This window comes from Argentina silus (genome assembly GCF_951799395.1).
Source record: "Argentina silus genome assembly, chromosome: 14".
NCBI classification, from domain to species: Eukaryota; Metazoa; Chordata; class Actinopteri; order Argentiniformes; family Argentinidae; genus Argentina; species Argentina silus.
Genome location: NC_139668.1, coordinates 12,418,795 through 12,445,918, shown reverse-complemented (window position 1 = coordinate 12,445,918; position 27,124 = coordinate 12,418,795). Strand labels below are relative to the sequence as shown.

Here is a 27,124-nt window from a genome sequence, read left to right as displayed (position 1 = left end):
ATGCATTATGACAGTGCAAACATTGTTTATTGTATTGTTATTGTATAACAAAGGGAACAGAATCTAAAGGGGCAACGGAACACAGGATCACTTCTTAGTTCTGAAAAAATCTGAGGAAATGAACTTGGATCAGAAATACATCCCCCAGACTACGTGCTTAGGCGGCATTGTGCACAGGGCTGGCTGAGTTATTTCAGTGTGAGGCTGAAGCAGAATGACGGGGTTTTGAAGGCCATGGCTATAATGATGTGGGGTTTTGGTTGGGACGGACCAAAACAGGTCACTGATTTTGGTCAGACTTCTGGCCAGGGAGAGAGACCAGACACACCCAGTGAGATAATGCTGGATCATATACTATATGCTTCATAGGCATTTACGGCTCATCTCCAGTGTATATAATAGCTACTGACATTCTGCTCCTGTGTGCATGGTAACATGTAGGTTGCTGATGTGGCATGCTGAAATAGGCCTGTTGATAATACTGAACACTGAATGCCAATTAGGCACATTTGAAATACAAATTGGACATTAAGGTATCAATGAAGTTTTTTGATCATGCGACATTTTGAAAATGACCTTCATACATGCTTTAAGTTCAGCTTCATAATCAGTTCTCAGAGCTCAACTGTCACTGTTTTAACCAATGTTTGGTTGGCTACACCCAAAGGTTCTGCTGTCCTTGATATCAAACCAAATACTATGTTATTTCACTTGTTGTGTCATTGCTGTGAAGCTAAAGCACAAGTTGGTCACAAAGCCAATGGAATGAGTACAATCCTGTCCTTCACCTGCTCACCTCATTGGTGTTCACCATGATGACATCAGGTCTGGCCCTCCAACAATCTGAGCCAGCAACATTATAGTATAGGGGACCGGGTCTTAAAGTCACACTGGTTGGTTGTCATAGTGCTCATAATAAAAAAAAAACCTGGAGGGTGTTATGACAAGGTCCACATTGTTGATAGTGGTGTCAGCGTCACACAACTTAATAAGAACATAAGGAGAACTTCACATTTCTCATGAACAAAATTAATCTTTACCGTTTGGCGGAAAACGCAAACTAAGATGTGTTAAAATAGATACATATGATGTCAATATACATGTATGTGTTTTTGCAAAAAAGTCTGGTTTGGGCTGGTTGTCAATTTGATATTGTGGTTGGTTTTCACATATGATTGGTGCTTGAAAAATGTAACAATTCATACAATTTAATCATAATTGACTAACCAGTTTAGATTGGTTTCATCTTCTATTCATGTTACAGCAATGTTTCAGGCAATGATGAGGTTGAAGGAGTCTACATGTTCAAGAATATTAAACAATCACCTTTAAAAACAACACATTTAGTCAATCAAGGCTTAAAGGTGTTGAATAAAGTGTGTACACTTTTTACTATAAGAAGCTTCAATTTTAACATTGTGACAACCAGCCCTGATTATTGTGACAACCTACCTCATTTCAGGGCTGGTTATCACAAGTTGACAGTATGTGTTTAACCTAGAATATTTTCACTGTGACACATGATACAAGGTTTTACAAATATATCAAATTCATTGTGAGATATTTCAATTCATTTATAGCAGATTGTGAAACTGGCAAAGTACTATGGGAAAGAGTAAAGAGTGTCCAACCCAGTCTCCCCTACATAGCCCAGTCTCCCCTACATAGCCCAGTCTCCCCTACATAGCCCTGGTTTGTCTTTTGTTTAAAAGGTGCATTCCCCAGTCTGATAATGACCCTGTAGGACTGAGGGGAAGGGTCAGTGTTTAACAGAGATAATAGAATAACATAGTTGTAATTGTTTATGTGTGTATATTGTAACATAATTGCACCAACACGTCACCTCACTGACTTCGCTATATAAATGAGAAGTAGAATGTCAGGAAGACCAGTTTGACGTAGGGAATCCTGGGTGGGACGGTCATATCTCATAATTACTTTAAGAGAAGTGTTCCAGTGATTGCAAGCAAGATACATTTTATCTGGATGGAGAGCAACATAACTAGTTGGTTCACCCTTGTCAAACCATTTTCATGAATATTCAAAACTATGTCAATTGAATAGTTCCTTCTTCCACAAAACTGCCCCCAACCCACACTGATCTTATGTTAAACATTTATGTGTCAATACAAGCTTCTCCACATGGGGAAACATTTGGGTTTCATGGCTGTGGAGTTCATTGGGTGTGTCTCTGCTTCTCAGTCAGAAATAAACGCTACCCACAGGCACTTGCAAAACCCAACGTATAATAGAGCCACTGTGGTTTTCCCTGAAATAACTACTGCTTTTGAAAATGAGCCACTCTTTTGGGGAGAGGCTGTGCTGCATAATTGGTACTTAGGACCAAGCTAAATCTATCATACAGTATACAGTACAAGTGAGATTGTGATATAATATTGTCCATGGAGCAGGTGGTCTGTGTTTCTTTTAGTCTTTCCAAATACAATTCTGGGGTCAACAGAGCTAGAATATGGCAGCGGTTCACCTGCTTAGATAATGGCAGAATCAATTATTGTGATGTTTCTTGTTCTTTGTTGCTATATTGGGGCAATGTTGATTCAAAGATGACTTTTTTTCAGTTTTTCAGCTTCCAACGCATAACCACTGAGCTGAACAGAATAGGGTTCAATGAATCTGAGACGAGAGACTTTAGTGACGTGATGAAGCTATGATCAAGAATTAAATACTGAATGATGTGAATAACTGCTATGTTCAGAGAACCTTAATATTAGGGATCTTATTGACATAGGAAGAGCAATGCAATTGAACATAAGATCAAACAGGGATTCTAAAAGTCCCATCAAAGCTAAGTCAGATATCCTCCAACAGATTACTGGACTTCACTGACGTCACCGTAGTTTACTCAGTATTTATGTGGACTAAATTTAGCATGGGATGTAAAGATCCACCACAACTCCTTATAATTATAAGTGAACAGATGTTTTAACAGGTGTAATTTAAACTAAACTAGACTAAACACACTGTTGCTTGGTAACATAATGATTTATAAAGGCAAAGTTACTATTTTGTCAAAGCACAGAAATACAGTTGCTCTTATAATAACTAGATGATACATACATGTATGGATTACAAACAATGCTTTGTTAGCTGTCTTAGGTCTTTTCTTTCATTAGTTTGTATAGGAGATGACAAATGGTATGATTTAGCCATAATTTATACCATCATTGGTAATGGACAACACGCATGATAATAATAACAATGGTGGAGGACTACACAACCACTCTAACTAAACAACACCTTCCTTGCCACAACCAGATTCTTACTTGTAATTCTTACATACACACAAAAAAATTAACTATGTGAAAATGATGAGTGTCTGGAGCTGAGGCACCAGTCCATGTAAAGACATGGTAGGACATTCCATGTCATGATCTTAGACGGTCCTTGTCTCTCCAACTGTGATTATGTGCTGCCTACATACTTTATGAAAAACCATAAATTACACGTTTCACACATCAGGGAGTTTGCGGCAAGGGTGTTATAGTTGATCTGAGAGAGAAAAACAAAGACGCACAACAGATGGTCTCTGGCACTATGTTGTCAACACCACGTTATCCTCACATTGTGCACGTGAAGAAGTCTGCCACAGGGAGCTGAGTCTTAGGAATGAGTGCCATCTACTGGCCATGGATGAAATAGAATACATTTTACTGCGTTACTACTGAGCAACCGACAGTATGGATCTAATGGCCAGTAATAGTAATAAGGGCTGGGTTTCTGATAGATGGCTTTCTAAGCGGATGTGCATTTACTAGGAGGGTTGTGGTCAATTCCACAGAATTTCTGTAAATTCAGAAATTGAAATCATATTGAATTACTATTATAGCAAATTGTAATAGATGATTTGTTCCACCTACATGTAGCTCACATTATTGTCAATGTTGCTTTGATAAGTACATAAAATGTGAACATGTTTATCACAAGTGAACATGCTCTAATTGCTCTACAGGGGACAAAGACAGCTGTACAGAAAATGGCCAAGTCTACTCCAACAACGAGATCTGGAACCAGTCGCCATGTCGGACCTGTATGTGTGAATTGGGGACCGTAATCTGTGAGGACATCCAGTGTGAGGACATTGGACACTGTGAGACCACCATTACCCCTGAGGGCGAGTGCTGTCCCGTGTGTTCCACAACTCCCCCCACCCCTATTGTAACACAGACAAAGACAGGTGAGCGTCTCTAAAGATGGGCAAAAACTACTGAAGGATGCTTGAGTAAAATACTTCCACCCCTCCAATGTCTTAATGTGTACACAAGGTGTTCATTTACCGGCCTTAGAGGGCCAAAGTACTGCTGGTTTTCTTTCCTACCTAATAATTGATCAATTGATGTGATTGTTTGGCCAGAGAGCGGGTGGTGTAGTGACCCAGGGATGAATTAGTCCCAGATTAGTAGGCAAGTATCGGATCCCTCCAGAGCTGTGATTAAATAACGCTGGTCCAGAGGGTAGACAGGTGTTAAGGGTTAGAGCAGGCCTTGATTTGGAATGAGGCTTGTCTGATCCCCACTCTGTCCTCTACGTCGGTGAAGAAGAGACGAGCTGCAGAGACAATGGAAAGGTCTACGCTGACAACGAGATCTGGAACCCGTCGGCATGTCGGATCTGTGTGTGTGAACTTGGGAGCGTAGTCTGTGAGGAGGTCCAGTGTGAGGACATTGGAGACTGTGAGACCACCATTACCCCTGAGGGCGAGTGCTGTCCCGTGTGTTCCACAACTCCCCCGGCCCCTACTGAGACGCAGACAACGATAGGTGAGTATCTCTCTACAGATCTGATTATTCATCCATGCATGTTTTGTAGATTCATGCCTCAAGTGTCAGCTATATATGTCAACTATCATTCATTGTCATTATGAAATGGTGTTACATATGTTTTAATATTGTTGTGATTTCCACATGTTTTTTTGTCAAATATGTCTTTGAAATAACTGAAACAGTTTAGTGTTACTTTCTTCCCTTATCATAATAATATAGTTAAAAAATCAGTTGCGGGTACATGAAGCAGTGTTATATTGTTCATGTTTTGAACATATGTGGTGTACAGTACATACTGTATGTTTGGACATAATGTACATGTGTTAGAACATGTGTAGTTGAACATTTTCAGTTATATTCTGTGGGTGAATTGAAAAAGCACTGGAAATCCAGCCTCTGGCAGAGTCTGCCGAAACACTAGAGCTTCTTCATCTGCACTAAGGCAGTGTATGGTCCAAGTTACCATGGCCTAGGGGAGACCGGGTCTGGTTGTCACACGTTTTACTCTTTCCCAAATCACTTTGCCTCTCTGTGCCACACACAACTCTGTTACATATATGTGTTAAAAGAACAAGATCTCACAATGAATTTGGTATTTTCGTGAAGCTTGTGTCAAAATGGAAATATTCAAGGTTAATAAATACATAATAACCAGCCCTGACACGGGGTAGATTGTCACAATGTTCAGGGCTGGTTGTCACAATGTTAAAAAAAGGACTTGAAACAAGAATTGAAGACCCTAATAAAGTGTAAAAATGGTCTTAGCCTTTATTCAATACTCTTTAGCCTTAATTGACTATGTTGTAAACTGAAAACAATGGTTTAATAATCTTAAAAATGTAGACTTCTTCAGTCTCATCACAACAATGCCTGAAACATTGCTATCATGACAATAGACAATGAAACCAATCTAAACTGGTTCGTAAATTATGATTCATATCAATTTTATAAATGGTTACATGCTTGATGAATTTTGCCTTATTTATTTGCCATGTGACAACCAATCCAAAAATCTATTTGACAAGCAGCCCAACCAGATCTTTTTTGTACTCAATATAATGGTTTTGACCAAATGTGTTGACTTATATATTCAAATATATATCACCATATTGAAGCTCTTTCCTCCATTTCTGGGTTACATATATATTACAAAACAGTTCAGATTTAAGATATAAAGATCAAGATGTTCACTTTGGTCATGAAAAAAAGGAACAATGTTGTCCTTATGTGTACGTTGTGTGACGCTGACACCACTATCAACAACTTGGATAATCTCTAATAATGAGGAGACACATTTCATGGAAGATCAACTCACAGCAACCTTCAGGTTTTCTATTATTATTTATGATCACTGTGACTTCAGGACCCGGTCTCCCCTAAACCGCCTTTGCTCTAAAGAGGCAAACACTACTTTGGGATGCTAGATTGCATACATCCATCCACTTCCTTAATAATGTTTACACAAGGTGTTCAGTTACCTGCCATAGAGGGCCAAAGTACCGCTGGTTTTCTGTGACTTTAGGACCCGGTCTCCCCTCAACTGCCTCTGCTCTAAGATGGGTAAAACCACTGAGGGATGCTAGATTGAATACATCCATCCACTTCTTTAATAACTGATCAAACACTGATTGATTGGTCAGAGAGCGGGTGGTGTAGGGTCCCAGGTATGAATTTGTCCCAGTTTGGAAGGCAAGAATCAGATGGGCAATTGAATAACCCTGGTCTAGGGATTAGGAGTTAAAGGGATAGTTCACTCTAAAATAAAGCGTCTATGAGACAGCTTCACTCCAGTGGATTCACAAAGACAATATTTACGACATCCGTACCCTGTTTAGAGCAGGGGGGTCATTTTAAATGACCTTTGTCTGATTCCCACTCTTCTCTATGTCTGTGAAGAAGAGAACACCTTCTGCACGGAAAATGGGCAGGTCTATGCCAACAATGACATCTGGAAGCCGGATTCGTGCCGTGTCTGTGTGTGTGACCAAGGCGTCACACTCTGTGAGGAAGTACAGTGTGAGACTGTGGTGAACTGTGAGAATGTGACCATCCCTGAGGGCGAGTGCTGTCCCGTGTGTGAACGATTTTCCAGTGCCAACAGGAGAATAGGTGAGTCTCCAATGTGAAAAAAATCTGACTGGCAGCAGGTCTATGAGAAAAACAGTAATTTATTTTGTGCAGTTCAGCATACACCAAAACATCATATGTTGATATATTATTATTCAAGGCATGATGGACGTTTAAAAAAAGGCAGGATCCTAGTTTAAATATTCTTTGATCTTATTTTTCCACAGAAATCATGGCCATCCAGGTAAGTCATAATCCTATCTTTTCTCAACAGATTTACAACAAAATGGACGTCAATTGTTAGTGTCAAGGTGTCATTGTTGATGCACTTGATTTTCAGGGTCATAAAGGTGAACCAGGTGATATTCCTTATGTAAGTATGCATTCTGAATCACTCTAATCAATACTACCCAATACTATTACCAATACCTACAGTACACACTGTCATGTTCTACCTGAATAACTGTTTTTACTTCCAGATCGTGGGGATTGGAGGTTACCCCGGACCAACGGTGAGCATGCAGTGGACCTTGTCTTTGCTTCATGTTCTTCACAGATCAATACATTTTCAAGTTGTCTTTAAAAAGTATTTGCAAAAAATACCTATAGTGCCTTGTTTTTATATCATTATATATATATATATATATATATAATATATATATATACTGTATATTTGAAATATTATGGTTATTTTGGACAACTTTGCTCACTGCAAATAGAATTAAGTTTGTCCCAACAATCAGGGGCAATCACATTACTTTTTACAACACTAGATGGTGAAAGAGCTTCAAAAACCAAGAAGGAAAACACTTCTGGAATACTTATGTTGTACACTTTTGTCTGAAACACAAGTCACTAAAATGTGGAGTGTTCATAAAATCTTACCCACATTTATCAGAAATCACACAATTTCTGGCAAATAAAGACACTCTTAGAAAAAAGGGTTCCAAAAGGGTTCTCCGGCTGTCCCTGTGGAAGAACCCTTTGAAGAACCCTTATAGGTTCCTTGTAGAACCCTTTTGGGTTCCATTTAGAATCTTCTGTGGAAAGCGTTCTACGTGGAACCCACGAGGTAATCTGTTTCATCTCCTAATTTCCTATTGAAACTACCACTCATCTTATGATGTCAGTTGACCCCCCTTATCTTTTCCTCTGTTTTCATGATTCAGGGTCCACCAGGAGCTCAGGGGTCCAGGGGACAACGTGGATTCAAGGGCAGACGTGTATGTCTAACAGAACAACCTTTTCTAACTGTAATGCTAGCTATCTGTATAACTAGCAACACTTTCCTTGCTGGATCCTCGGACCTCTTGCTTTTGACCTGTTGCTACAGCACTATTCTGTGCTGTCTTAGCCTTGATGAACGGATGGTTACTCTGGGTGAAAGCCTCTGCTTCATGGCTAATATGTAAATGTCAGTATGATATTGGACAAGTGGTTACCAACACTGGTCCTGGATGTCCTGGATGTCCATAGGGTATTCTGACTTTCATTCTAACTCAGTACTGGCACAGTTGATTCGACTACTGATTATACTACCGATCCAGACCTGGATTTGAAGATTTGCTGAATCATCACTGCTGTACGAAGTTGTTTGCTGCCATTCATCAGCTTGAATTATTTCCTTATGTACAGGGCGTACAGGGCACACCTGGCTACGACGGAGAACCAGGAGTCCCAGGGAACCCTGGAGAGCCAGGGCCCCCCAGCCAGCCCACACACCCTGGGGTGAGTGCGTCAGTAACACCCTAAACTTTAACTTGCAATCAATGTTCTTGTACCAATGATTGTACTATGATCACAAGTGTATGCAGTGCATATAATAATGTATGTAATCGTATTTGTTTCATCCCCAGGGTCAGATGGTCTCTCTGATGTCCTCAGGCTTCCATGAGAAATCAGGAGTAGCTGGGATGATATCTGGCTCCAGGGTGAGTGATGGGAAAGGTCATTACTGTATGTATGTATGTATCAGTCAAACTAGAGATACATACAGGAGAGACCTAAGAAGTGCTACTGTATTATTAATATGGTCTCCTTTCAAACAGGTCCAATAACCTCTGCTTTACTAAATAAAGTAAAGACTAAATCTGACTTAAATTCATGTTTGTGCTCAAATAACTTTTTGTCATGTCTCTGTATTTTAGGGTGAATCAGGGTCAAGAGGACCTCCAGGGCAGTCCGGTCAACCAGTGAGTCCAAGATGGCTAACTATGTCCAAGATGGCTAACTATGTTCAAGATGGCTAACTATGTCCCCAGATCTGATAAGCAAACAGGAAGAGATCTGATAATGTCCTTTTCTTCTTTGCCTGACTCTTAGGGCCCGACAGGGGGCCAGGGGATCCCAGGTGAGGCTGGAGACACAGGGCCCATGGTAAGAACCAGCGCTTCAACTCACTCTCACACAGTGCATTTAGGAATTGTGATAATTGTGATAAAGTACTATGAGGTTAACATAGAGATTATCAGTTTTTATTTGTTAGTATTTGTGTACATATTGGTTTTACCATTCAGAAATGCACTTTTTTTTTTAGCAAACTGTAACCTGACCATTGAGGATAACTAGTGCTTGAAATGTCTGTAGTTTGTCTGTAGCAGTGAAATGTCTGTAGTTTGGCTGGTGACGTATTCATTTTCTTTTTAATGATGTTCCAAACTGTTGATTTTGACAAGCCTAAGGTTTTGGAAACTATGTTTATTTTTCAGATTTTTCAGATTTTCAGCCTAATATTAGCTTCCTTGCCTTCATTGGCACCTCTTTGATCCTCATGTTGACAGACATCAACAGCAAACTCCAAATGCAAATGCAAAGCCTAGAATCAATACTAGACATTGACAGCTCTCTTATGCTTGCACAAATGATGTAACGGAACACACAACTTACCAGAAACAACTGTCATGTTCCATTACTTATGCAGGTCACTGTATACTGGCTTTTTCATGAAAGTTATTATATAGTGTCATAGAGAGATGTGATTGAGCCTGTGATTGATTATGTTGTATCGACACAGGGCTCCTATGGCCAAAGAGGACCTGAAGGCCCGTCTGGGAAACCAGGACCAGATGTAAGTAAACTAGATGAGACATTAATTATGTAGTCAATTTACAACAATCTTTTTTGTTTTGAACACTTCGGCTTAGACAGTTGAAACTGACCTGCTTATAGTTTACCTGAATTTTGGCAGACATTTATATTTACAGTATTGTTCATAGATGCATATATGAATCAATTTCTTACCTCATCTTACATGTTTTACCCACACAGTGTCCTAATGGCAACATATTATAGGGTGAATGTTTTAAAACACTAACAGTTGAGGGGGCCAAAATGATAAATGTCATGTCTTTCCCTTTTTAGGGAGAGTCGGGCGCACCTGGTAACACTGGAGAGCTGGGATTCCCAGGATCTCAGGTAACTAACCGTCTCTCAAGACAACTAAATGTGTTACTCCATGAAATCTCTCTATAAATCCAATTAATAATACAATACAAATCAAATGGGTGTCATGAAGACACAAGACAATATTTGGTAGCACACATTTCATACAATACAGACACATCTCATAACAACTCTTTATAAAAGTATATTCAGAGGTTTTGACGTGAAGTCTTCTTGTGTTTTTCAGGGTACCAGAGGTTTCCCAGGACTGCCTGGCCATCCAGGAATGAATGGTCACAAGGTCAGCATCAACACATAGATGTTTACAAACACATTGTGAACATCAGTCTTATCATTTTTGACATGTGATGTCATAGATTTACAATACAATTTGAAACATGCCCACACGTCATACTGCTTAGAATAGACCTGATCATAATACTTTATGTTTTCCCAACAGGGTCATGCAGGTCTTCAAGGCTCCAGAGGGGAGTTTGGAGATGTTGGATCGAAGGTAAAATATCACGTATCATGTCACATCGTACTAAAGTGGTCAGCTGTTTCTAGGTGGATTAAAACATCTTCAATTAAAACATTTTTGATCATTAATCAACAACAACTATATAAATGCTTGTGAATATGTGAATATGCATATGTGTGTTTGTGTGTGTTCTTTCACAGGGTAAATCAGGTGCACCCGGTGGAATGGGGGCTCCAGGAGGGCTGGTATGATATAATCATTCACTTAATAATTACAGGTTACAATTTTTAGTAACCTCTACAAACCATGATACATTTCCAATCTGTTATTAAATGGCATGTGATGTGAACAACAACACATTTCAGGGTGCAGTCGGGATGCAAGGGGAAAGAGGAAGGAATGGTCCCAGTGGCCCTGTGGTAAGAGATTTTAACTTAATTGATAAATAAATCAAGTAGACTTCACAGGTCAACTGATAACTACCTCAGCAGTCACTTCTTGTTCAACTTGAAGAATACTGGAGATGTGGAGAGTTCATAATTATACAAAATGCATTGGATCATCACAGACACACAGTAACGTATACAGTGCAGAGCCATGTCACATGGAATACTTTGCCACCACTGCCCACTCAAGCAAACAGAAAGACCAGTTTTAAGAAATAATAAATTAGCCTAAGAAACTTCTTGTGTCACAGCGCCTCTCCTCCAGTCTGTAGGTCATTCTCTGGCTTTTATTGTTTCTTGGTTTCTGACCATGTTCAATTCTCTTTTATTTTAATTCAATGTAGTGTTGTATTTGTGTTAATATGTTTTATTCTTGTCTATAACTTGTCTATAACTGTTCTGTACTGTGTCATGTGTTTTTATGTTATGTGTGGACCCCAGGAAGAGTGGCTGATGCATGAGCAACAGCTAATGGGGATCCTAATAAACTAAACTGAACACATTGACGCCCACTGTTCTTATACTCATGTTCATGACTGATGATTGATTGACAGAATCCTTTCTCAGTTGTGTGTCTCTCTCAATACAGGGGAAACGTGGACTGTTTGGTCATGTTGGTAAACCAGGCCCTTCGGTAAGCATTGACCACATATTAGCCATTTATTTAAGATATTACATCCAACAACACAGTATAACCTTTCATGACATGTCATATGGAGATCTATTACAACATTTACATTGAAACAAAGGACAGGTAGAATTCTATTTACTCTTACAGTAAATGGAGTTCCTCACAATGAACTCACCATAATGTCAGCACAAAAATGTACAGTTTTACATTTTCGTTGTGCAATCTGGGATTGGTACATCAATTTTAAGACTATTAAATTAATAATATATATACATTAATTTTTGAAGAATATAACTTATAAATACCTCATGACCTCAGTTCAACAATAATAAACCTTAAATTAAATGAATACGCTTGTTTTACTCCATTGTTTGTAAACAATGTAATTGTAAACAGCCTTTGCATCCATAGCTCCATCTATGAACTTGAGAGTGGTTGCATTTCTCCAGCCCTATCTCTCAGATTTACCAAAAAAAGTGTCAGGGTGACCGCTTTGACCGCTTTGTTTTTTTGTTTGAATCCCAGATTGCCCAGATTGTTTGTGACATTTACTGTGGCAACACCTGGTATGGATGATATGCAGTCTAACAACCACGTGTCATTTCAGGGTCCTATGGGCATCAACGGCGTTTCAGGATTCCCAGGAGGCCCAGGTATCAAGGTGAGTTCATTCCCCTTCTCAAATCCAGGGCGTTTTGTTTCCACGAACCACAAACATGTAGAAATTGCCAACCAACCCCGCTAGATTTAACTAACAGCCTACATAGTAATTGTGTTGCTGTTTATCATTTACTCACTGAACGTGAGTGTGAAAGTATGAAATCAAATCAAATCAAGTGACAAAACTATACTGTATGTAATAGTAATGGATTACATTTTCTAAGTACAATGTTCTAACTATCTACCACTCTGTACTATCCAGGGCGAAGCAGGGCCCACAGGAGTGCGGGGCACTGAGGGCCACCAGGGACCAAGAGGAGATGGTGGACGCCTAGGATTTCCTGGGGCTACAGGCATTCGGGTGTGTGGCTCTGCAAAAATGCCCACACACACTTGCGCACACGCGTACACACACACACACACACACACACACACACACACACACACACACACACACACACACACACACACACACCAGGGGAGGCTGGTGGAGGTGGAAATCTGAGGACATGCTCATTTTAAAGCATGGAATGGAATGACGAATAGTTAGTTTGATGCCATTCCCGTGTTTGATACCATTCCTTATTCCATTCCATGCATTACAATGAGCCCGTCCTCCGATTTCTACCTCTACCAGCCTCTCCTGACACACACACACACACACACACACACACACACACACACACACACACACACACACACACACACACACACAAACTGACTACCTCGGGATACCGTTTCTGATAAAATGACTATGAAATATAAATGACAATGAAAAAAATATGTTTTTCCTAATATTCATAGGGTCCATCAGGGACAGAGGGAGGTCTGGGAGCCAAAGGCCCAACAGTATGTACAACTGCATGTTTTCTTGCTTAAATAATTTGAGAAGCAAATATTCTACTACTGAAGTGTATTCATCACTGTCAAACAGGTTTCAGATTGTTGTATCATATTTTTGCGCAGGCCAGTTGATCCTTAAAGTTAATTGAAGACATTCTGCCTGACCATGTACTGTATATACCTGGGGGGGGGGGGGGGGGGGGACAAACAATTAATTATAAGTGCTAAATAATAATACATAGATAAGTGCTTAAAGTGCTGGGGATTACAAACAAGCCTCTTTGGCCACACACACTCAAAATATAAATACTGTGATTCATATTAGACATGCAATCGCAAAAATATGAACGGATATACAGTAAGAAAGGAGATTCAGGCAAAAAAATGCATTTTGAGGCTGCATTAAGCTATTATGGCCCCAGACTGTGGAACAGCCTACCGGAAGATCTGAGGACAGCAAAAGAAAATATAAAAAAAATGACATCTTCAAACAGTAAACCAAAAAACTAAAAATTGTTTACGTCTACTGCACTTTTATTCCATTATATGACAATTTTATTACTCTATGTATTTTTTCATATTTTATGTATTCTATTTCACTGCATTTTTCTTTCTTGTGAAGTGTATTGCATTACATACTTTATACAAAATGTGCTATGTAAAGTTTGTTCGATTGATTGATCATACTTTGTTAATTAAAAGTGCATTTTTATAAAATTCCCTGACGAAAAAAAACAAACCCTCATCAACTGAAATCTTGTCTTTAGACTACTTTTGTAATAAATTACACTATATATGTTGTAAGCTACAGTATTGGTGTTTGTAGTTGAATAATGTTCTCTCAACCCCAGGGAACGCCAGGTGTTCAGGGGGCTGTCGGACTGCTTGGACCCTCTGGTCCCCCTGGACCACAAGGAAGTACAGGACTAAATGGGCCATTGGGCCAACTGGTAAGACTGGCATTCTTCCTCTTTGATCACTTTTTCAAGGTGAAGTGTAATGATAGCAGAATAAACAGTGGTCAGCCCTACGGGGTAAGCACTCCTTGCTTGGAGCTATACAGTACTGTGCTGTAGAGAAAACAGAAAAACACATAATTTTTTATCCAACGATACAATGGCATAGAAATTAGCTGAAATGATCTTTCCCCTCGACAACTCCCCTGTGTGTAGTTTCCATCCTCCCGTTAAAGGGGCAATCTGGGATTCCAACAACAGCAAAGTGATCACCCCCCCCCCCCCCCCCCCATGTCTTTGGGCAAAAAGCTGAAGGATGGGGCTGGAGATTTCATAGGAAATTACATTGTTTACAAACAATGGAGTAGAACAAGCTATAAGTTATATTCTTCAAGAATCAGTGGCTATATATCAATAATTTAAAAGTATGAAATATTGATGTACCAATCCCAGATTGCCCATTTAAACAGTCATCCATAATGCTGCTACAAAAAGATAATTATCAAAACTTAGCCCGAAAAAGAGTGCAAAACGGCAAATCTAATTTTATCTCTGAATCTCATTGTTTTCTCCCAGGGTGATCTTGGTGTGCCTGGGTTCAAAGGAGAAGCTGGACACAAAGGAGAATCCGTAAGAGACAATGGACATTCAAAATAGATACTGTACCTTTTTAATCCCACAGGAAAACTGCATACGTTGTTCATATTGTACTGTTTAATCTTTTTATTCAGCTACTGTGTGTGAATAATCATACTGTATATGTTTATATGTTGTTTATGTACCCTGTTATACCCTGACGCAACACACTTATTGATAGATGAATGAAATGATTAATTGATTGACTGTGACACCACCATAGGGTCCACATGGTGCCCATGGTCTGTTAGGTCCAATGGGAGAGGAGGGGAAAAGAGGAATTAGAGGCGACGGTGGATCTCAAGGAGCCCTTGGTCCCGCCGGAGAGAGAGTGAGTCAGCTCTTTAATTCACTATGAGCCAAGGGCCTATGCAGTAAATAGTTCACTAGCTAGTAAATGGTTTAAAGAGCAGGTGGCCAGAAACGCCTGTTTCTAGTGATACATATGCTTCTACTGATATTTGTTATTGAGGTATACAGCACTTATACGTTCAAGATAAGGAAACAAAATCTTTTCTTCACAAATGTTCTAATTCACAGGGTGCTCCTGGTAACAGGGGTTTTCCAGGTGCCGATGGACTACCTGGACAAAAGGTATGTTTTTTTAGATAGAGATATGTAGACAAATCAGATGTGCATTATCATGTATTAAGAAATCATATCTAAATTATACTCCTCTGGGAAAATCAAGGTTAGATAGAATAAGGAAAATGTAACGATTATCATGATATCAATTGTTCCACCTCCACCCTCTTACTTTTACTCTACAAGGGTACCCAAGGTGAAAGAGGGCTGTCTGGGTCATTCGGTGCCAAAGGCTCCACAGGTGATCTGGGACGCAACGGAGAAGCAGGTCTTCCAGGGGCAAGGGTGAGATAACACACCACACCTCACCATTTTTAATTACGAAAATGTTCTTATTACACAATCTGAACTTTGATGTAGATTGACAAACAAACACATGGAATGGAATGATGAATAGTATATTTTGAGTGTATCATACTGAAGTAAATTCCTGCTGTTTCTTTCTGCAGGGTCTGACGGGCATTCTCGGTTCCCAGGGAGCTGAGGGAAAGCAAGGACCAATGGTCAGGGGCATTTAATTGAAACCCATAGCTTCGTCTGATACAGTGCCTTTTGTGCTGTTTGGTAGAATGACGTGTAAGATGCAGTTAGGCAGTTAAGTGAAGTGTCTCTCGCTCTCTCTCTTTCACTGTCTCTCTCAGGGAGGGTCCGGGGAGGATGGGGCATCAGGACCAGCAGGGTCCGCTGGTACCAAAGGTCCAGCTGGGTCAATGGGACTACCAGGACCAAAGGGCTTCACTGTGAGTACTCCTTTATGCTGTTGTAATGTAGTGTACGTGCGTTCATTTCCACAACATCATATCAAGACTTTGGAACATTGTTTTTTTTTTTTAGGGAGATCCTGGAAAGGCAGGAGATGTGGGTACCCTAGGATCTCCAGGTCAAAGGGTGAGCACAGCTATTTCCGAAAGAGGTCTGTTTTCTTTGTTTTTTTAAATGCAAGGTCTCTCCTTCCAAGAGCCGGCTACTGAACAGTGAATCTCTTCCAGGGACCTCTTGGGAAAGATGGCGAGGAGGGTGCTGCAGGCACAACCGGTCCAGCAGTAAGCATCTGACTTTGTTTACAGTGACTACCAACCCACTCAGTTTGATTTGTAATATTACAGTATATTACAGTATATTACAGTATATTACAGTATATTACAGTATATTACAGTATATTGGGTTATGATAATTGGGTTATGAGTTGTTGTCACTTCTCCTTACAAAGACTTTTTTTCTTAGGGAGCTGCGGGGAAGAGAGGAGAGCAAGGACCTCCTGGTCTAACTGGATTCCAGGTATGCATCATTGTGAATGCGTTTCCAAACACACATTAAATACAGAAGTGCCACAATAAAGCCACCAGAACCTGGTTGACCTTGAAACAAATCTAATTGTTTTGTGCTTGGTTGCGGCACATGCTTCAAATCTCAGTGTATAATCCCAGCACCAAGGTATTTGTATATTGTCTACATGTCTTAATCATGTATCTCTTCTTGGATGCATTTCAGGGTTTGCCTGGACCTCCTGGTCCACCTGGAGAGTCTGGGAAGCCAGGTGATGAGGTACAGTACAAGGACTTCAATTATGACTGACAAACTTTATTAATAGTATTCTCACTCATGACACTGTTATCTCCTCCATGTGAAATAATCCATAACAGGTTTTTACAGTAGAGTACAGGTGCTCCTATCTGGCTCAAGGACCATGAATTGCAATGAACCCAACACTTAGATGTTTTATGATGTTATGCTTTTTATTCTCAGGGTGTAGCTGGAGAGTTGGGAGCTGTTGGTCTGACAGGTCCAAGGGTAAGCTCGTTGATGGCTATTCACTTGGGGCTCAATTCAATCAGTGATCATTTATGTTCTGAGATTGGTAATGTTTGTCTTGTTTCAATTAAAACGTTTTCTAAATGGTTACAATGACCTATAAGTATTATCCCGACACAGAGAGATATATTTAGTTTTTCTTTAATGCGGGTTTAATTGCATTCATTCCTAAGTTTGGGGCCACGTAAAGAAGTTGCTGGTAGCTGGCTTGAGGGTGACTGAATTGTGTCATGCACTGTAGGGTGAGCGTGGCACCCCAGGAGAGAGAGGTGATTTGGGGCTCAATGGACTTCAGGGGCCTAAAGGTATCCCAGGGACACCAGGGACAGACGGAGCAAAGGTACAGTAGATGCAGATTAGCCATATCAGATGGCCTCACACTGTATATTCATGGCTATATTGTGAACTGGGTTGATCGTACCACAATTACTCTATACTGTAAAACACACAGGTGGCATGCTCATGTCGGCAAAAGGTAGACGTAACAGGTCAAATAAAGTTATAAGAAGAAATATGATATTAGGCAAAGTGTAAATGATGAGCCTTCTGTTAAGTGTTGTACTCCCTATTAAAAAAAATGTGCAAATTTTAAGCCAGATATACAAATGACACCAAATAGACATTACGTGAAACATCACTACAACTACGCAACAAGTCGCCAGGGTGTATTGCCCAACTACAGGAAAGCTGTTGCTGCAAATTTTCATCTTCTCTTCCACCAGGGAAATGCTGGTCCTTCTGGTACTGTTGGAGACCTAGGACCTCCAGGGCTGCAGGGGATGCCAGGGGAGAGGGGCATACCTGGCCCTTCTGGTCCAAAGGGAGATGCAGTAAGTACAGCTGGATTATTTTGTCTTTGCATGTGTTGTTTGCATTATGATGGGCCAAGTACTGTAGGTTTTAAAATAGTCATTTTCTGTTGTTTTGTCTCCTTGCCATGTCTAGAAAACCAGGTTAATCTCTTCTATAATCTCTTTTCAGGGTTCAGTTGGCAACAGAGGAGTTGAGGGTACTGCTGGTACTGATGGCGCAAGGGTGAGTCAGGGTCATTTAGCCAATGGTTACACTTGGTGTGTATCTAGATCCTGCCCACATTCTGATTGTGCCCACATTTTAAGACATGTGTAGACAATAAAAAGATGCACTGTGAACTGATTGTCATCGGATTTTCCTGACCCCCTCCAGAGGTAGTCCTAGACGTATACTGTTCGGATTTCTGTGTTGATGCCACCCCGACCACCAACAGCTCATACAGCCCATTACATAAAGTGGGGGATGGATTATTGTATTGTAAAGGATCAAATCTGACCTTTTGGAACAAGGTGTGTTCAGTTGTACAGAGTAGTCATGAAGTGTATTCAAAATACTGACTTAAAATGTAACTTTGTAGGACATCTCCTTATGGCTGCTCAATTTTCAATCATTATTTGTTAGTCAGAACAATCACATAGTTAGTATATATTGTAGCAAGTAGCTTTCCCCAAGCTGGGAATGAACTCACAACCTTCCGCTCACCAACCGGCTGCGCAATCTACTGCCCCAAGAGAGTTAACTCCTCTGTTGGAGCTGTTAACATGCCTTATACAGGATAATTATAATATACTTCTAATGTCACATTTATTTTTCATTTAAAGGGGCTTCCTGGCCCAATTGGACCAACAGGACCCGGTGGACCCACTGGTGAAAAGGTGAGACGTAGACAGTAAACTGTTCCAGTCTCAAAAGACATACAGTATGAGATAAATGCAGCTGTAATGAGACAACACTTCCAGCTCCTTGTGAGAGTTCAACTTTTTTGAGATTGTTGAGATGATTTTGTGTTTATTTCAGGGAGAATCTGGTCCTCAAGGTCCCCCAGGGCGTCGGGGTTCCAGAGCAATGGCAGTGAGTTACCATTTTTGTCCCTATTGTTTCATTGACCAAAAAAGTATGATTCTGTCATTAGTTATTTATCGACTGTATCTGTTCTAACTTTGCCTTACTGTTTTAGGGATCTCCTGGTGAGACTGGTCCGATGGGTGCTGTTGGATTTCCTGGAACTCCTGTGAGTGGATTTTGAAGTGTTTAAATAAACTGCTTAAATAGGGCCAAAGTAGAGTAAATACGCTGAACTCCTCACTCTTTACCAAATATAAACTGACATACAGTATGCGCCTGTAACTTGGAGGTTGCATGATTCATGCTAAGGAAATGAGGAGATTTGTGCAACAAATTTGAGTCACACACAAGACACTGATTTCAAGATATTCAGAATGACCATATGGCACACTCAATAATGTTGTGAACTTGGATAATGTTTCAAGTAAGGAATCTTCTTGGTAATAGTTGTGTCATCATTTCCCTCCTCACAGGGTCCCAATGGGCAGCCTGGGGTCAAAGGTGATCTGGGAGAGTCGGGGCGGAAGGGTGACGGTGGAGCACCTGGTCCCCAGGGAATGGCTGGGAAGCATGGCTCACAGGTGAGATACAGGAATGTGTAACAAAGCATTGAAGTAATTCTGAAGAAGTCTGTTCGCTAATCGACCAAACAAAATAGTATAATCTGTTGACTTAATTTAAGAGTAATTTTCTTTGGAAATCAAGTAAAACTGACTGTAATATCTTTGCATAATTAATAAAACATATCACGTGTCTCTTCCAAATTGACCAGGGGCCTGTCGGTGTGACTGGATTAAAGGGTGGCAGAGGGACACAGGGGGCAGCGGTGAGTTGTACTGTAGTTTTATTTTGAGGGTTGGAGTATTCATAGAAACACTTAACAATTTACTTTAGAAAAAAAAGGCCTGCATTATAGCTACCGCTATGTGTGTATGTTTTTCTATGGAATTCAATGAGTTGCTCCTTTTCAGGGTCCATCTGGTTTCCCAGGATCCCCTGGGGGAGTTGGACCACTAGGCTCTGTTGTAAGTGAATGAGTCTATCTGAACAAATCTTTATTTAATCTTTAATCTTAACACTGATAGAAGAACATCGAGGAAGTAGAACGCTAGCAATACACAGCTAGAGAGGGTTGCTAATAAAAGGTTATATGGAATATATGATGAAACCGAGAACGAGCCATTCTTGTGTCCTATATTATGCCAAGACCCTAAATGTCATTATATTCATCAAAGCCACGATGGCATTTCTGTCACCAACAAAACATACTGTAAAACACTTAGCCAATGCATTTCTCACATGCATAGCACTTGGTTTCTATGACATATCTGTTCAAGGAATTCCATCCCATTTTACTTTTTTTAAAACATCATCTGAAGCTATACTGTATATAATTTGTTTACAAAGTCGCATATGACAAGAAAGGCACATCAAATGGAGTAATAGGTCATTGTTTAGATTATGATACAATAAAACAGTTGTTCTACTTTCATGTACGTATTTAGGAGCCATTTCTATCTTAATCAAGGGTTTATTTTTCATTTTTTGTGAGCACTGGAAATCTTGCAGAGAGGGAAGATTTTACAATAATTGGAATAGCACGATCATTTATCTCCAATGAAACTATTGGTTTATGGTTGTGTCTTTCCCAGGGTTCAGTAGGGGAGGCTGGGCCTCTTGGGACACCCGGGAAGGAGGGTCCTCCAGGGCTCGGAGGGGAAAATGGAGCCCAGGGGCGTGTAGGAGAGACAGGGCATCCAGGCCCAGCGGGCAGCCCTGGAGACAAAGGAGACTCTGGAGAGGATGGACCAGGGGTAAATAGAGCGATAAAGAATCAGCTCACTGCTCACTGTAGCAGTTAAAAAATGACGTATGTATCGTATGTATCGTATGGTATACCGTATGTATAGAATGTATCGTATGGTATATCGTATGTATAGAATGTATCGTATGGTATAGAAACTGTGTCAACCATCCTTGACACTACACTGATGATTCCGTTTGAAATTACAGCTACTAAAGTTGATGTTATTTTACTTGTTCTTTGTTCTGAAAGGGTCCTAATGGGCCACCTGGACCAGCAGGGACGACGGGGCAGAGAGGTCTTGTGGGCCTACCTGGACTTAGGGGAGAGAGAGGGATGCTTGGGCTTCCTGGTTCTGCTGTATGTACCTGGCTCAGTTGAGGAAACTCAAGTTTAACAATGCACAGTTGTTCTAAAGCATTGAGAGCAGCTTTGTCATGATAAATGTATCTTATAGGATATAGTTAATATTGGGTATGTACATATTGAGGAATATTTGTAGCTCTGTAGGCCTTCAGTCACATCTGATGTTGATAACTATTCACAAATCTTGGGACATTTGGCGCTATAAATATACACAGGGCAGGAAGGTTCTGATTATGATCTCCCCCTTCTTTTCCCAGGGTGCACCTGGAAAAGCTGGTATCCCAGGAGTTCAGGGAAGCATGGGTCATTCTGGCTCAGTTGGGTTACCAGGGCCAAGTGGACCAAGGGGCGACGCTGGTCCTGAGGTATGTGTTTTCACTATTCACCATCTTCATAGATCCCTCATTATTATAGAAAAGTCAACACATTTCCATCACCAACTATATTCATACCCACATTTAATTTCAAATGTATCAATCTTGAACGTCAAACACAGGTAAACTTCATGCAGCCATTTGTCTCTGCAGGGTTTCGCTGGAGCAGAAGGGATACCTGGCAAGGATGGAATCTTAGGAGCCAGGGTAAGACATAATGACAGATGGATGAGAGAGATAGGGGTAGAGAGGAGGAATGAGAGGGAGTGTGTGTGTGCTTGTGGGTGTGCGTCTGTGTGTAACTGTGTGTATGCAACTCTGTGTCTGTTACCATTGTAACTGCCATTGGTAATGCAGTAAAGGTCTGAAGATGTTTTGTTTGTGTGTGTACGTGTGTGTCTGTCTGTCTGTCTGTCTGTCTGTCTGTGTGTAGGGTGATAGAGGGAATCATGGTCCTGAAGGTCTGGCTGGAGCTCAGGGGGATCCTGGATCTACAGGTTCAGTTGGCATGCACGGTGGTCCTGGAAAGAGAGGAGACAATGTGAGTCAACTTTGGAAATACTAATAGGAAACATTTGTTTTGTTTCGGAGATGATCAAAATGTCTTGCCGAATCTTTAATCCTTGTCAAGCCTTAATAAACAGCCACCTGTTAGAACTGAAGCAGCACATATAATTTTGTTTTTGCATTTTGGACTTCAGGGTGCTAAAGGGCCCCCAGGATCCCAAGGAGAATCAGGGGTGCGGGGGAAGATGGTAAGAATCTCTATCTTACAGACTATGCTATTTGATTCAGTGAAGTACTGTCCATGTAAATCGATGCTACTGTCACAGACCAGTAAGCCCAGGTAACATTTGTCTCAAATTAGTATCAAGGATATGTCACACCTTCGACTAGAAACAAATCAACTTACTGTGTTAAAATATCAATCTGATTTGGGTTTGTGTGATCCAAGGGGCCTCAAGGACCACTGGGAGACAACGGAGCAATTGGAGAGAGGGGAGAGAGGGGTCAGAAAGGACACAGAGGCTTCACTGGACTCCATGGCTTACCTGGGACACCTGTAAGAAAAAAACACCCCTATATAAATCATACTGAAATACAATAGATAACAAGAGATACTGTGCAGACAATGCAAAAACACAACATAAAATCTTGGTTGGATAAATGGATACCCAGATTTCAGATTATTTGTATCTCATGTTACTCTTTTGGAAAGAGTAAACAAAGTGATGTCAAAATAGCAGACACCATTTTAAATGCACAATGTTTCTTTTGACACTATAGAACTTAAAAAAATAAATGCCACATCAACCTTTTGTCTTTTTAAGGGTACCACAGGGGATCTGGGAGGTCGAGGAATCAAAGGACCTACTGGGCAGAGAGTAAGTGCACTGAATAAGCAGGCAATTCTACAATCATCTATTTGTGTATACATTTTAATCTATTTAAGTCCCAATGTGTCTCATAACCAAATATAGGGAATTCCAGGGGTGGTTGGACCCCCAGGAAAGGAAGGAAACATTGGCCAGTCCGGGGCTCAGGGCTCCCCTGGCACACGAGGTCTTAGTGGTGACATTGGACCAGAGGTGAGAAATTAGCAATTGTTCTCCTTTCTCACTGTCAAATTAGTATAATTAGAAAATAAATCTGAATTAGAGTTCATGTTATACTTGTCTAGCACCAGTATCCACAGACAGTTTTTACGTGCATTGATCCTATATATAGATTTTCTGAATTACTGTCAGAATCGCCATTATTTCAAGTCCACAACTAAATGCTGATATTGGGTATATAAAGGCAAAACTATCAGAGAATGTCTATAAAGCAGGTACAGTACCACTACTACATTTAATATGTAGGTACTAGGACCCGATAGGATTACTCATAGATTCACTTCACCTGCCTTTACCCAGTAGGAGACTGGTTCTCACCATAGCAACATAATTTCATTGGTCGAATAAGCTACTGTAGGCAGCCTAGCCAATGCATCCCTGATCCCTGCTTTGTCACATCTGTATAGCCCAAAATAATTAATGTGTGCACAGATAGACAAGTAGTTGAGTGCAACTATATATAAGACAACTCCCAAAATGAATGGGAAATTGAATTTGAAGGGAACTACCTCTACCTTTTTCCTAGGGACCGCGTGGAGATCCTGGTCCCCGTGGTCCTCCCGGCTCCCCTGGTCCCCCCACTGCCCCTGTGGATGATCTCTTTGGCATCCCCTTTGACTATGACCCAGAGGGCTCCCCTTCATTTTCGCCGGAGTTCAACGAGGATGACTATGGCCCCCCTCCCCCACCTGAGTACAACGAGGATGAGGCCCTTGCCAATAACGCCTCAGACATCATCCATGCAGACACCGGGGTACAGGCCACACTGAAGACCCTGAGTGGGCTTCTGCTGAACCTGCGAAGCCCAGACGGCAGCCGGACTAACCCAGCCAGAACATGTCAAGACCTAAAACAGTGTTACCCCCTCAAAAAGAGTGGTGGGTCATTGTCCACTGACCATTTAGTTTTTTGTTCTTTACATATTAGCCCTTTTGATTAATTTATTTTTTTGTTAGTAAGATTGTATTGTGCAGTTATGAATAGAAATTATTCATTTCACAGACTTGTGTTTTTGACCTTTTCTATGAATTTTTGTAGTTTGTGTAGATTAATTAAAATGGTAGCTCTACTAAACTAAATTAGCGTTTGAGATGTAGCTTGTAGATTATTTTGTAATGAAAGAGATTCTTATCCATGTACCGATGATCTTATATTTGGTCTGATCTGACATCTTTGACAGGTGAGTACTGGGTTGACCCCAACCAAGGAAATGTCAAGGATGCCATCAAGGTCTTCTGCAACATGGAGACCAGTGAGACCTGTATCTCAGCTAACCCAATGAACATTCCTCGCAAAACATGGTGGACAAAATCCACTCCCAGTGTAACAAAACCTGTGTGGTTTGGAGCCATTATGAATGACGGGAGTAGAGTAAGTACATAAAAAAGGCCACAATCTGTAAATTGATTGTGTTCCTGTTGTTTGTTAACATTGGAGTAATAGGTTAAGACAGTTGAGACTAGATCTACAGTATAAGTAATATCAATGGGTACACAGTATATCATACACTTTGGTATATACAGTTTTCAGAAATTATGGATTGTGTCTTTAATGAACACAAGAAGTGAATTGACAACTTTATAGTCCAGCTTGGATAGTATAACAACTTAACAAAATACAATTCTAAAAAATGTATCCACCGTTACCGACAATACAATGCATGTTTTAGAGGGACATTTTCTCTGTCAGAGAAATCTCTGCAGATTGATCAAGGTCCGAGTGTCCCACTCCTCTCAACCCTACATCTGATTTCAGTTCAGTTACGGCAGTAAAGAGGAGCAGCCCAACGCAGTAGCCGTTCAGATGAAGCTGATCCGCCTGCTGTCCAAAGAGGGGTCCCAGAACATCACCTACCACTGCAAAAACAGCGTGGCCTACAAGGACGGGAAGAGCAGCAACCTGAAGAGAGCTCTAGTCCTCAAGGCCTCCAACGGACAAGACATTCGAGCACAGGGCAACAACCGTCTCCGATACACCGTCATTGAGGATAACTGTTCCGTAAGTCAGCCACCGCAGGGCTTTGCCTTGTATTAGAACATACTAGATGTGTGTGCAGTGTGTACAGGCTGTTCCAGCCCAGCTGTAACATAGGACTTTACATTGAAATGTGTCCTCACCATTAGAGATCATCCATGTTTTTAAGCGATGCCAGTGTTGCTTAACTTTGAGATAAGGATGACTAAAACAATTTAATCACTAAGAGTACATGATTTATTCAATATGTTTTCTTATCTCAATGAGACAAACTGGTTAGTTAAGGACCAGTTTCCTGGTCTATTTGCCTACTCCTAGACTAAAAACATTTTCATTTTCAAGTCTAAAGTCATTTTATTTTCCTGTTCCCTCAGAAATCAAATGGAGAATGGGGCAAGACTGTGATTGAGTACAGAACTCAGACTGCTGCCAGACTACCCATCGTAGACTTGGCCCCCATGGACATAGGCATGGCGGACCAGGAGTTTGGCCTGGACATCGGACCTGTGTGCTTCTCCTAAACCCAAATGGATGGATATCTTTTTTTTAAAGGAGGGAGTTTTAAGAATGTCATCCTCAGTGTTCTTTCCGAATTTTACAATACCCTGGTAAAGTGAAACACCACTGTTTTGGAGACACAAAGAGTAGAGCACTGTAACACTGACATAAAAAAATTTCATATTTGGCTCCCAAATTTGCTACCACCGTAATAAAATTGAATAGTGTTCATTATTTTCCTTTCCCCCATCATCCCAGAAACAGAAACAGAGGGAAAAACTGGAAAGGTTAAAATATTTTCTGCTATATTAGCGACTGGTCATGTTAGCTACTGTACATTACTATACCAGCACACATGTCTCGAAATATCAAATTAAAATGTTATAATGCTCAACAAATATAGTCTCCTATGTAAATTACAATATTGCTTTGCTTGTCTCTAGATGGCTTGTTGATATTTTCATTGTCATGGTTATGATGCAATTACTTTACCAGTGTTTAAGGATGTCATTAGCCACCCTTTGTGATGTCATCAATTAGAATCAGTCAGAATGTTGTAGGATGTCATATGCCTTCCATACTCCTCTAAGGGTTGAATTTCCCAGAGACTCTTGAACTACCTGCTGAAGAAATCAGCCTTGTACATACAGTAAAGGCCAAGATGCTGTATGTTTGGTCCGCTACTGGAATATTTATTGTGTCTTGTCAAGAAATCTCAGTAAGTTGTTCGTGCCATGATAGCAACTGTTCCTGATTGGAAATAGATGGAGGAGGCTTGTATTAAAAGGTTATTGTGCCAAAATGGTGTTTTAATTCTTGAAAGTAATGATGAATTTGAAGATTTAAGCTTGTAGAAAATATGCGACAGTTTATGGAATTGACATTATGAGCATCAGTGTTGTATTAGGCTCCATCATTTACATTGTTTTCAGTAAATGCCAGAAAATAGATACTTAGCTTTTTATTGTTCCGGTGTGTGTGTATTCCTTTTGAAAATGTAAATGTAACATTTGAATGCCAACTGATTTTGTTATTAATGTGTGCCTGTTGATTGTTGTCACAAACTTTCTAATGTCTTTATCACGTCTGATTGTGTTACCCCAAAAATAACTATAAAAGAAAAGAGAGCCCTTTTCAATAAAATCTGGTACCAGGGGCCTTATTTATAAAACATGTGTTTGAGATTAGAAATCCTCACCAACATTGAGATTTATAGAACTTGATGAAAAGACATGTGGGCTCAATCGCAACCAAAATTGATTATTTTTTTGTTAAATCACAAACAAGTGTGAAAGAGATTATCCTAATTGCAATCAAGATACCCCCTGTGATTTG

At 40.4% G+C, this 27,124-nt stretch overlaps 1 protein-coding gene across 1 annotated transcript; it reads left to right on the top strand.

The window, feature by feature from the left end:
* Positions 1–9,051: 9,051 nt before the first annotated feature.
* Positions 9,052–27,106, top strand: col5a2b (collagen, type V, alpha 2b; the record flags this gene model as incomplete). The annotated part of the gene is made up of 46 exons (XM_083685105.1): positions 9,052–9,063; positions 9,171–9,224; positions 9,862–9,915; positions 10,209–10,262; positions 10,477–10,530; positions 10,690–10,743; positions 10,911–10,955; positions 11,076–11,129; positions 11,746–11,790; positions 12,395–12,448; positions 12,710–12,808; positions 13,252–13,296; positions 14,142–14,240; positions 14,823–14,876; positions 15,106–15,213; positions 15,423–15,476; positions 15,654–15,752; positions 15,917–15,970; positions 16,109–16,207; positions 16,302–16,355; positions 16,457–16,510; positions 16,692–16,745; positions 16,959–17,012; positions 17,214–17,258; positions 17,521–17,619; positions 18,002–18,109; positions 18,261–18,314; positions 18,914–18,967; positions 19,110–19,163; positions 19,270–19,323; positions 19,631–19,738; positions 19,930–19,983; positions 20,129–20,182; positions 20,810–20,971; positions 21,214–21,321; positions 21,585–21,692; positions 21,855–21,908; positions 22,135–22,242; positions 22,403–22,456; positions 22,657–22,764; positions 23,033–23,086; positions 23,183–23,290; positions 23,844–24,195; positions 24,498–24,688; positions 25,073–25,315; positions 25,666–27,106. The coding sequence occupies 46 exons, from the start codon at positions 9,052–9,054 to the stop codon at positions 25,810–25,812; spliced, it is 3,888 nt and encodes a 1,295-aa protein (XP_083541231.1). The 3' UTR covers positions 25,813–27,106.
* Between the last annotated feature and the right edge of the window lie 18 nt (positions 27,107–27,124).